General features: G+C 43.8%; 1 protein-coding gene across 2 annotated transcripts in view; it reads left to right on the top strand.

Annotated features, from left to right (window-relative positions):
- Positions 1–7,974, top strand: part of NVL (nuclear VCP like) — a 102,827-nt gene extending 94,853 nt beyond the window's left edge. Inside the window, exons 21-23 of one of the 2 annotated variants that reach the window (XM_033195683.1) lie at positions 2,579–2,667; positions 4,512–4,582; positions 7,650–7,974. In XM_033195683.1, coding sequence (XP_033051574.1) covers positions 2,579–2,667; positions 4,512–4,582; positions 7,650–7,694 — 205 coding nt within the window. In that variant the 3' untranslated portion in view covers positions 7,695–7,974. Of the gene's footprint in view, positions 1–2,578; positions 2,668–2,891; positions 3,292–4,511; positions 4,583–7,649 lie in introns of those variants that run through there. The other variant, XM_033195684.1, reaches the window with a different exon arrangement.
- The last annotated feature ends 4,388 nt before the right edge of the window (positions 7,975–12,362 follow it).

Below are 12,362 nucleotides of genomic sequence, written 5' to 3'. Positions count from 1 at the left end.
AACTCTGAGCTTAAGTAGTCCCTCACGCCTCAGCCTCCCAAAGTGCTGGGATCACAGGTGTGAGCCACCATGCCTGGCCCTTTTTTTGCCCTATTATGTCCTTCTAATGTAGCAGTGATTCTCAATGAAGAGAAATTCATCAGTCTCAGGGAGGGGTGGTGAGATGCAGATGTAAATGCCCCTACCTTCCCTTAAATAGGATGTGCCTCACCCCCTAGTTAGGAATCAAATCCGTACCAGTCTTTATTTAAATGATGTGGCCAGGCACGGTGGCTCAATGCCTATAATCCAAGCACTTTGGGAGGCCGAGGTAGGTAGATCACTTGAGTTTAGGAATTTGAGACAAGCCTGGCCAACATGGTGAAACCTTGTCTCCACTAAAAATACAAAAATTAGCCGGGCGTGGTAGCGCACGCCTGTAATCCCAGCTACTAGGGAGGCCGAGACAGGAGAATTGCTTGAACCCAGGGGGTGGAGGTTGCAGTGAGCTGAGATCATGTCAGTGCACTCCAGCCTGGGCAACAGAGCAAGACTCCATCTCAAAAATAAATAAATAAATAAAATTAAAAATAAATGACCTTACTGCTCAGGGGACTACTTCTTGAGTAGTTTACTGCTTTAAGGGCGAGAGCAGTGGCTCACAGCTGTAATCCTAGCCCTTTGGGAGGCCAAGGTGGGCAGATTGTTTGAGGCCAGAAGTTCGAGACCAGCCTGGGCAACATAGTGAGACCCCATCTCTACAAAAAATAATAATAATAACAGCTTTAAGTGCTCAAATCTGAAAAGATTTTCAGTAACAGAGGTGGTTTTGGTGGCGGAACTTGCCCTGGTCTAAATCTTTTGGATATACCAAGTAGGCTGTCAGTCTGTGAAGGGGTTAGGGCTAAAGTTGAATGGTGTACATTTTGGATTTTCTTGCCACTATAATCACAGTTTGAGAGATACTACACTACTACAGTCTTTAGCTGTCTGTTTGCGTTAGTTAATGGTGTCTCCATCAGTGTTAGATTTCATACTGGGTTAAGGAATGAATACCCCAGCGGGCATATGATTATTAAAGAATGTTACAACCCTAACATTTAGCCAACAAAACACCAGATTCAGTTAAACATTTAAGCTCTGTGGGTCTTTACTTTTATATAGTATGTGTCTGAGGCAGGAGAATCACTCAAACCCGGGACGTGGAGGTTGCAGTGAGCCAAGATCGTGCCACTGCACTGCAGCCTAGGTAACAGAGCAAGACTCCATCTCAAAAAAAAAAAAATTTATATAGTATGAGGATTATCAACATTATATAATAAGTTTAATGTCCAGAGATGAGGTTTTTTTTAAAAAATTCATTTTTTATTTTCATCTTTTCTTTCCAAGACTTCTGAATAATAGAAGTGAGGTTTTTATCCCCAAATTCAAACTCTTTCTCAAAGAATCTCTAAGAATCCTGTTTCAGCTGTAAAGTAGTGCAACTCCAGTCAGCATGAGTGTCTTTCATTTAACTCAGAACTGTGCTGACTCAGCATATTATTACATGAAATAATTAAATAAGTGAAGGCCTGTTTGTATTTGTCATATTTTAAGTAACTTATGATGTGTTCATTCAGTTTTAACTTGAGTCAGCTGCATTAAAGACTTTCCAGGGTTTGTATTTTTCCCTTCTGAACTTGGAGCCATAAGTGACTTTTTTGGGGTTTTTTTGAGACAGGGTCTCACTCTGTCACTCAGGCTCACTATAGCCTATGCCTCCCAGGCTCAAGCAATTCTGTCATCTCCACCTCCCAAAGTGCTGGAATTACAGGCACGACCCACTGCGCTCAGCCCATAAATGACTTTTTAATAAGCTTACTTTAGACGTTATGTAATATATGAATATGCTAGTCAGCACTTTAGCCTTTTATGCATTGTATTGTTTCCTCCATCATTTCCATTCTTCTTGAGTTTAGTTTTTTGTTTTTGTTTTTGTTTTTTAATTGGGACAGAGTCTCACTCTGTCGCCCAGGCTGGAGTGCAGTGGTGCGATCTTGGCTCACTGCAACCTCCACCTCTTGGGCTCAAGTGATCCTCCCACCTAAGTGGCGTGAGCCACTGCACCTGGCCTAGAAATATCTTATGTAAAAGCTAAGAGCAGGCTGGACACGGTGGTTCACACCTGTAGTCCCACACTTTGGGAGGCTAAGGCGGGCAGATCACAAGGTCAAGAGATCCAGACCATCCTGGGTAACACGGTGAAACCCCATCTCTATTAAAACTACAGAAAGTTAGCCAGGCATGGTGGTGGGCGCCTGTAGTCCCAGCTACTCGGGAGGCTGAAGCAGGAGAATGGCATGAACCCGGAAGGCAGAGCTTGCAGTGAGCCGAGATTGTGCCACTGCACTCCAGCCTCGGCGGCAGAGCGAGACTCCATCTCCCCAAAAAAGAAAAAAAAAAAAAAAAGCTAAGAGCTCTTTCCTACTGATTCATAATCAATTTATTTCTCATCTTTATTGGTCGCTTTCTTTCCTCATTATTTAATATATAACTTATATGGGTTTTTTCTGGGATTTTGCAGTATCTAGGAATATAAATCACTATTATTTTATTGTAGGGGCGCAGATCTCTCTGCTTTGGTAAGAGAAGCTTCTGTCTGTGCCCTGAGACAGGAAATGGCAAGACAGAAGAGTGGAAATGAAAAAGGTACGATTCTCTCCAGAATCTCTCAATTCTGATTATGATACTTAAAACCACGGTTGCCCTGGAAAATGACCATTTTCTAGTGTCTATTATCTATGATATTAAAGCTAACGTTTTTCTAATGAGACTGTTAGAAGCTGTTCTGAAATATTAGGCTCTGTTGCTGACAATTATAATAATAGCAAAGTTATTTAGTACCGCTCTAATAAAGAGTACTGTCCCTGTAGGCAAATGGATCCCTTCACTGTCTTCATCATGAGTTTGGGCTGCTTATCAATTCTGGAAAACCTTATTCTTTTGCTAAGGTGATATCTACTTGCCTGTTAAAATGCGGCCTAAATTGGAGACCTTAGAAAATATACAAGATAAGTGAAATTTGGAATAACTTTCCATATACTGAGACTTCCCTTTCAAAATACAAACTCTGTGTATTGTATTATTTGATGCTTTGGGGTCGTCTCAACAGCTTTGCACCATCCTTCACATTTGACAGTCTCTTTAATTTTACTATTTGAGTGCATATGCGGAAAAAAAACTGTCTGCTGGGTGTGGTGACTCACATCTGTAATCCCAGCACTTTGGGAAGCTGAGGCAGGAGGATTGCTTGAGCCCAGGAGTTTGAGAGCAGCCTGTGTGAAAAACCAAGATGCCATCTCTATAAAAAATTTAAAAATTAGACTGGCATGGTGGTACATGCCTATAGTCCTACTTTTGAGAGTGAGGCCCAGGAGTTTGAGGCTGCAATGAGCTATGATTGCCCCACTGCACTCCAGCCTGAGTGACAGAGCAAAACCCTGTCTCTTTTTTTTTTTTTTTCAGAGACGGAGTCTTGCTCTGTCGTCCAGGCTGGAGTGCAGTGCTATGATCTGGCTCACTGCAACCTCCACCTCCTGGTTCAAGCGATTCTCCTGCCTCGGTCTCCCGAGTAACTGGGATTACAGACGTGTGCCACTACACCCAGTTAATTTTTTTTGTATTTTTAGTAGAAACGGGGTTTCACCGTATTGGTCAGGCTGGTCTCAAACTCATCTCGTGATCCACCCACCTCGGCCTCCCAAAGTGCTGGGATTACAAGCCTGAGCCACCACGCCCGACCTAAAGCTCCCTTCTAATCCAGTGCTGAGATATTTTATATATAAAATATTCTATGATATTATGGTTTCATAAGATCTCATTGTGTGTTGCATACTCTTAAATATTAATACTATGGAATCCTACATTCTATTCCCAGTTAAATTTATTTGAATTATCTGAATAATTCTGGTTCTTCTTCATAAACATCACCATTAAGTTAAACAATGCAAAGAAGCCTACAAAAAGTACCAACTTATGAGTGGTAGGTCTCTTTGGGTGGTTTTGGATTAAAATCTGATGAGCAGAATATATCTGGCTAGAATACTGTTCTGAAAAAGAATAGAGCCCATCTCAGCACTGATCTCTTTAGTGGACCCCTTGAAAGCTTCGAAGTCTTTCTTTTTTTTTTTTGAGACGGAGTCTCACTCTGTCGCCCAAGCTGGGATCTCAGCTCACTGCAAGCTCCGCCTCCCAGGTTCACACCATTCTCCTGCCTCAGCCTCCCGAGTAGCTGGGACTACAGGCGCCCACCACCTCACCCGGCTAGTTTTTTGTTTTGTGTTTTTTTAGTAGAGACGGGGTTTCACCAGGTTAGCCATGATGGTCTCGATCTCCTGACCTCGTGATCCGCCTGTCTCAGCTTCCCAAAGTGCTGGGATTACAGGCTTGAGCCACCGCGCCTGGCCAACTTCGAAGTCTTTCAAAGGAAGTTAAGTTCTAAGTCAGTTAGCATACCATACTGAGATGTGTATATTTGTGCATTTGCTCCATAGGTGAACTCAAGATTAGTCATAAGCATTTTGAAGAAGCTTTCAAGAAAGTAAGATCATCTATATCAAAAAAGGTAAGCAATGCTGTTAAATGTATAAAGGAAACTAGAATTTTAGACCAGTAGATATGACCTCATGAATTAAACTCTTTTACAGATTGTTTTGTATACTACTTCTACTTCCTTAAAAAAGAAATTACATGGTTCATTTTGATCTGAAAACAAGCAAAATAATTGCCTTTGTGAGAATGTTCTTGAGAGATTTTAATTTTATATGTTTCTTAGGGACTGGAGCACAGTTTTCCTAACTAGATTCTCTAACAACTGTTTATTCAGAGAGAGAATGACCTCTTCTGCCTCCACAGTCTCAGAATTTTTAATCATCTAATTCAAGTATCATTTGACCTACTCTACCCTTTTTGACAAATGGCTTTGTATTTCTTGGAGCTAAACTAAGCCATAGGGACTTACCCATACATTTCAGGGAAATAAAAACATCTTCACCATAGGTGGGAGAAGGGTTAAAAAAAATCACTCTGGAGCTGGGCACGGTGGCCCATGCCTGTTATCTCAGCTACTCAGGAGGCAGAGGTGGGAGAATGGCTTGAGCCTAGGAGTTCAAGATCAGCCTAGAAAACATGGTGAGACCCTGTCTCTACAAAAAAAATTAAAACTTAGCCAGACATGGTGGCATGCCCCTATAGTCCCAACTACTTAGGAGGTTGAGGCAGAAGGAATACTTGAGCCCAGGAGGTTGAGGCTGCATTGAGCCATGATCACACCATTGTACTCCAGCCTCAGTTACAGAACAAAGCCTTGTCTCAAAAACAAACAAATAAACACAGAAGAAAAACACACTTCAAGTATTTCTTTGGGATAAATACACAGGAGTGGAATTGCCACCCAACATTTAAAATGTTAATTTGCCAGTCGTGGTGGCTCACACCTGTAATCCCGGCACTTTGGGAGGCTGAGGTGGGGAGATCACGAAGTCAGGAGTTCTTGACCAACCTGGCCAATATAGTGAAATCCTAGCTCTACTAAAAATACAAAAATTAGCTGGGTGTGGTGGTGCACACCTGTAGTCCTAGCTACTTGGGAGGCTGAGGCAGAAGAATCACTTGAACCTGGGAGGCAGAGGTTGCAGTGAGCCAAGATTGCACCACTGCACGTCAGCCTAGGCGACAGATCAAGACTCAGTCTCAAACAAAAAAAAAAAAAATTTGACCACAGTGAGATTCTACTACACACCTACCACAATGACTAAAATTTAAAAGATTGGCAACACTAAATAGTGGCAAGGACATGAAACAGCTGGAACTTTTTTTTTTTGTTTTTGAGACAAGAGTTTTGCTCTTGTTGCCCAGGCTGAAGTGCAATGGCATGATCGCAACTGACCACAACCTCCGCCTCCTGGGTTCAAGCTATTCTCCTGCCTCAGCCTCCTGAGTAGCTGGGATTACAGGCATGCGCCACCATGCCCGGCTGATTTTTTGTATTTTTAGTAGAGAAAGGGTTTCTCCATGTTTTTCAGGCCGGTCTCCAACTCCCAACCTCAGGTGATTCACCTGCCTCAGCCTCCCAAAGTACTGGGTTACAGGCGTGAGCCACCAAGCCTGGCCTGGAACTCTTACACATTGTTGCTGAAAATGTAGATAAACCACACTGGAAAACATTCTGGCAATTTTTTTTTTTTTTTTTGAGACGGTGTCTCGCTCTGTCGCCCAGGCTGGAGTACAGTGGCGCGATCTCTGCTCACTGTCAGCTCTGCCTCCCAGGTTCACGCCACTCTCCTGCCTCAGCCTCCCGAGTAGCTGGGACTACAGGCGCCAGCCACCACGCCTGGCTAGTTTTTTTTTTTTTTTTTTTTTTGAGGCAGAGTCTCGCTCTGTCGCCCGGACTGGAGTGCAGTGGCTGGATCTCAGCTCACTGCAAGCTCCGCCTCCCGGGTTTACGCCATTCTCCTGCCTCAGCCTCCCGAGTAGCTGGGACTACAGGCGCCCGCCACCTCGCCCGGCTAGTTTTTTTATATTTTTAGTAGAGACGGGGTTTCACCGTGTTAGTCAGGATGGTCTCGATCTCCTGACCTCGTGATCCGCCCGTCTCGGCCTCCCAAAGTGCTGGGATTACAGGCTTGAGCCACCGCGCCCGGCCCATTCTGGCAATTTCTTATGAACAGTAATATAGTGTAAGAAGCTTCTACTTTCCCGGCCTGGCACAGTGGCTCATGTTGCAGCACACCAACATTGCACATGTATACATATGTAACAAACCTACATGTTGTGCACATGTACCCTAGAACTTAAAGTATAAAAAAAAAAAAAGAAACCCCATCTCTACTAAAATACAAAAACTTTGCCAGGCATGGTGGTGCACACCTGTAGTCCCAGCTACTCAGGAGACTGAGGCAGGGGAATCCCTTGAACCTGGGAGGCAGAGATGGCAGTGAGCCTAGATTGCACCACTGCACTCCAGCCTGGACAACAGAGCCAGACTGTGTCTCAAAAAAAAAAAGAAGAAGCTTCTGCTTTTGCCTCCTTTCCATCTGGATTCAGTTTAGTTTAGAATTGTGCTTTCTTCACTAATTAGATAGACATAAGAATCTTTTGACCTGATATTTTAGGAAAACTTCGGTCAACAATTTTGAGAGTCATGGGAGTCCCCTATGGAAAGCAGCATGTATAGGACTTAGATTAGGATTTAGATGCAGGAAAGTAAAATGTCACCTCTCTTTAATAGTAAATTAGTCAGCAAGAGCTACTATGACAAAGTGGCTTAAAAAATGGAAAATTTATTTTCTCACAGTTCTGGAGAGTATTGGGCAGGGTTGGTTCTTCTGAAGCCTTTGTCCTCACGATGGCTGTCTTCTCCCAGCGTGTGCACGTGCTCTTTCCTCTGTGCACATGCTCTTCCCTCCTGTGCCCTAATCCCCTCTTTTTGTAAGGACACCAGTCATATTGGATAAGAGTCCACCTGTATGACCTCATGTTAATCCAGTCTCCTTTACAAAGACCCTCTCTCCAGTTAGAATCACATTCTGAGGTCCTGCGGTGAGGACTGCAGCATGTGAATTCTGGGGGGCACCATTCAGCCCATAGCAAGCAGTGATGGACTCTATATTCTGTGTTCTCCCTCCTTACAGGATCAAATCATGTATAAACAGTTTCAGGACTCCCTCAGCTGGTGACATCTCCAGCAGCTGGCTTAGAGGAGCCCATCAAGCTGGCAGAGAATCCTCTACACACTCTGAAGGACCTGCTTTCAGCTGGACAAAGGTGCGGCCTCATGTAAATATTTTATTTTCAAGTGAATGAGGCCAAGCTGAAGCTGAAGATTCTTCCCATCTGGCCAGCCTTATGGGAAAATGCCTTCTTCCTCTTTAAGAAAAAGGAAAATTTTTAAACTGCTGAAATAAAATGACTGTTACATTTTTCAAATAAAACTTTTATTTGAGCTATTTTGACTATACAGAAAAGTTACACAGAACTCCTTCCCCGCCCTCCGCAACCATCTCCTACATAATCTTTCATCAAAGTCAGGAAATTAATACATAGAAACATCGCTGCCATCTCAATTCAGTCCTCCTCCATTCAAGTTTCTCTTTTTTTTTTTTTTTTTTTTTTTTTTTTTTTTTTTTTTTGAGACGGAGTCTTGCTCTTTCGCCCGGGCTGGAGTGCAGTGGCCGGATCTCAGCTCACTGCAAGCTCCGCCTCCCGGGTTTTACGCCATTCTCCTGCCTCAGCCTCCGGAGTAGCTGGGACTACAGGCGCCCGCCACCTCGCCCGGCTAGTTTTTTGTATTTTTAATAGAGATGGGGTTTCACCGTGTTAGCCAGGATGGTCTCGTCTCGATCTCCTGACCTCGTGATCCGCCCGTCTCGGCCTCCCAAAGTGCTGGGATTACAGGCTTGAGCCACCGCGCCCGGCCTCAAGTTTCTCTAGTTGTCCTGATAATGTCCTTTAAAACAGGTCCCTATCCCCAGGTTAGAGACCAGTACCTATCTGTCTCCTGTTAGGAACCAGGACGTACAGTGGGAGGTTAGTGGTGGGCGAGCGAGCATTACTGGCTTAGCTCCACCTCCTGGTAGATCAGCGGCAGTATTAGACTTTCATAGAAGCGTGAACCCTATTGTGAACTGTGCGCTTGAGGGACCTAGGCTGTATGCTCCTTATGAGAATCTTATGATCTGAGGTGGAACAGTTTCTTTCTGAAACCACCTCCCCCAGCCCCATCTGAGGGAAAATTATCTTCCATGAAACCAGTGCCTGGTGCCAAAAAGGTTGGGGACCACTGCTTTAAAAGGAGGCCACTGCAGTTAGTTGCTATGTTCTTTAATCTCTTTTAAGTGTGGAACAGTTCTTCAGGTTTGACTTTTGACACTTGTGAAGGTTTCAGGCCAGTTACTTTGTCAAATGCCTTCAGTGAGGATGTGTCTGATGTTTTCCTTGTGATTACACTCAAGTTATGCATCTTTGGCAGATTACAAAGTGACACTGTGCACTCATCATGTGGCATGCAATTTCAGTTTGTCCTGTTACTCGTGATGTTCACTGTGATCACTTAAGGTAGTTCTACCAGGCTTCTCACACTATAAAGTTACTCCTCACTCTTTTTTTTCACTTTGTAATGTATGTGTATTTTATGGGAAGTTACTTTGAAACTCTATAAAGTCCATTCCTCATCAAACTCAAGCATTACTATTTTTTAATATATTATCCTTTATTATCATTATGATACTCAAACTGTCCCAGATTTGACTCTCCTTTGGCCTCTATATAAGTCTGATGAGTCCCTAGGCAATACTTTGTAAAGGGCTTGATTTTTGCTGTGTTTAATCTCAACTTGTCATTTACAGTGTTGCTCACAATATATCCTGAAGCTATATATAGATGGGTCTGGTTACCTACTTTTCTTTCTTCTTAAATTTTTACTTCACTTCATTCTACAGAAATTTTTAGGCTGCTTTCAAGAATGTGGGCCAGGCACAGTGGCACATGCCTGTAATCCTAGCATTTTCGGGAGGCCTAAGTGGGAGGATCACTTGAGTTCAGGAGTTCGAGACCAGCCTGGGCAACATAGTGAGACCCCCCCCCCCATCTCTACAAAAAAAAAAAAAATTTTTTTTTGCAAGGCCGGGCACGGTGGCTTATGCCTGTAATCCCAGCACTAGGCCAAGGCAGGCGGATCGCCTGAAGTCAGAGTTCTTGACCAACCTGGCCAACTTGGTGAAACCCCATCTCTACTAAAAATACGAAAATTAGCCGGGTTTGGTGGCAGGCACCTGTAATCACAGCTACTCAGGAAGCTGAGGCAGGAGAATCGCATGAACCTGGGAGGCAGAGGTTTCAGTGAGCCGAGATGGCACCATTGCACTCCAGCCTGGGCAACAGAGCGAGACTTGGTCTCAAAAAAAATGAAAAAAAAAGTTTACAAAAATGTGATGAAAAATGTTACTAAACGCAAATCAGGGTTGCAAAGGTCAATAAAACACAGTCCTTTTTTTTTTTTTTTTTTTTTTTTGAGGAAGAGTCTAGCTCTGTCGTCCAGGCTGGAGTGCAGTGGCACAATCTCAGCTCACTACAAGCTCCACCTCCCAGGTTCAGGCCATTATCCTGCCTCAGCCTCCCGAGTAGCTGGGACTACAGGTGCCCACCACCACACCTGGCTAATTTTTTGTAATTCTAGTAGAGACAGGGTTTCACCATGTTAGGTAATATGGTCTCAATCTCCAGACCTCGTGATCCGCCTGCCTCGGCCTCCCAAAGTGCTGGGATTACAGGCCTGAGCCACTGTGCCCGGCCGACACAGTCCTTTTTTTGAGGAATTCGCAGAAGGATTCAGACATCTCAGCAGAGTATGACCATGCCCAGTGAAAGGGCATGAAGAAGAGGGTACCTTAGGACACCAGAAGAAGGAGCACCAAAAGAGAAAAAAAAGGCAAATCAGGATCACATACTAAAGGTAGGTGATTAAGAATGAAGGGAAGCTGGGTGCGATGGCTCAGGCCTGTAATCCCAACACTTCAGGTGGCCGAGGCGGATGGATCACGAGGTCAAGACATCAAGACCATTCTGATCAACATGGTGAAACCCCATCTCTACTAAGAATACGAAAATTAGCTGGGTGTGGTGGCATGCACCTGTAGTCCCAGCTACTCAGGAGGCTGAGGCAGGAGAATTGCTTGAACCCAGGAGGCAGAGGTTGCTGTGAGCCAAGATCGTGCCACTGCACTCCAGCCTGGTGACAGAGTGAGACTCTGTCTCAAAAAAAAAAAAAAATTGAAGGGAAAATTGGAATATGCACCAGAAGGTCTTAAATTTGAGGAGTAGATTCAACTCTGCTTGACATCCACCCAATCCTGAGAAACACAGGTATATCATAGATGTGGGTTATGAGAAAAAGCAAAAATCTTCTTGACAATTAAATATTAGGTCTAAGTATCCAACTTGCTGGTAGTTTAGCTTAACCTCGACATAAAATTTAGAATGCATAAGAGAGCAGACTGGCTGCGTGTTCGTTGGCTTTGCCAGTCAGGTATGGTACAGGTTGAACAGCAGGCAGATACTGCGACAGCTAGTGTGACAGCAGATGTTGCCAGCACTTCTGCAAATGGAAGGGAAGATCATATTTTTCAGCATGATCTGTGTACTACACACTGCCAAATGTTATCTTCTTTAACACTCCCAACTCATACTAGGGATCAAATAGCATTATCCCCATTTCATCAAAAAGAAAAAGGTTCAGAGCTTGTTCAAGGGGACTCGCGGAACCATCTGAATTCTGGTCTACAGTGGTCTAACTTTTATTTCTTTTATTGAAAAAGATCCAGTCCTCTGTTCAGAAACTCCCGGAATTATATCCTCTGTTCTAGCACTGTCAAAGATTTAGCCATTTCATTAAACACTTTGTACTGAGCATTACTGACATAATGGTGAACAAACTCAGAACTTAATGTCCAGTGTGGTGTGTGTGGCAGAGAGCTTATCGCCCCATAATGTCCATTCTTTCCTTCTACCTTTTAGTAAGAAGGGCTCTTGCTGCCAGGAAAGTGACTAACAAACATCTGGCTAGTATAATATAAACAGAAGTGATGGGAACAGCTTCTGGTTACATCCTTATAAGGAAGTGACTTGGGTTGCATTAACCCATCATTAACTCAGGGCAGGCTACATTAAACTCATACACCTTCTCCCAGAAGTGAAGACCCTGGCTATGTCCTTGAAAAGTCATAATTTGTTTAAAAAAGAAGGTGCTGCCTGTCATTTTAACTCCATGCTGCCCTTCCCGGGGCTAGAGAGTGATGAGCTGATGATGAACCTGTTTTGGCCTTGTAAATGGAGACAACATCCTAGGGAATGACAAAGTAATAAAACACAAGGAACCAGGATCGTGGGCAACCCTTGTGGCAGCTTCCTCACCCCTCAGATGGTCGATTTGCCTGACTTGTGTGTGTGATCTTTACGTTGCTTAAGCCATTTATATTTTGGTCTCTGTGGAAGGAGCCAAATATCCAAATTAATACAGCATTCAGACAGGTAAAGAGATAGTCACAAAACGGTGTGAAAAGGGTTGAAAAGGGATAAGAATAGTCACCAAGCGCAGAGCACAGGGCAGGAGCAGCTAGTCCATAATTTGGAATTGGAAAGTTCTCCCAAGAATGCAATATGTCAGCGGAATCCTGAAGGCCAAGAAGATGAAGGAAGGAGGTAAATGACCTGAGCAGAGAACAAAGGCCTGGATGAGGGAGGCGCTGGTGTCAGTGGGAAGAAGCAGGTGGCCTCTCATATTTGTATGTAGGTTATTGCTGAAAACATGCTCAAGTAGTAGTTACGGGAGGATCTTACTTCCAAAAGCT

This window comes from Trachypithecus francoisi, unplaced genomic scaffold, assembly GCF_009764315.1.
Source record: "Trachypithecus francoisi isolate TF-2019V2 unplaced genomic scaffold, Tfra_2.0 Lachesis_group5, whole genome shotgun sequence".
Lineage (NCBI taxonomy): Eukaryota > Metazoa > Chordata > Mammalia > Primates > Cercopithecidae > Trachypithecus > Trachypithecus francoisi.
This window is presented reverse-complemented; position numbering and strand designations above follow the sequence as displayed.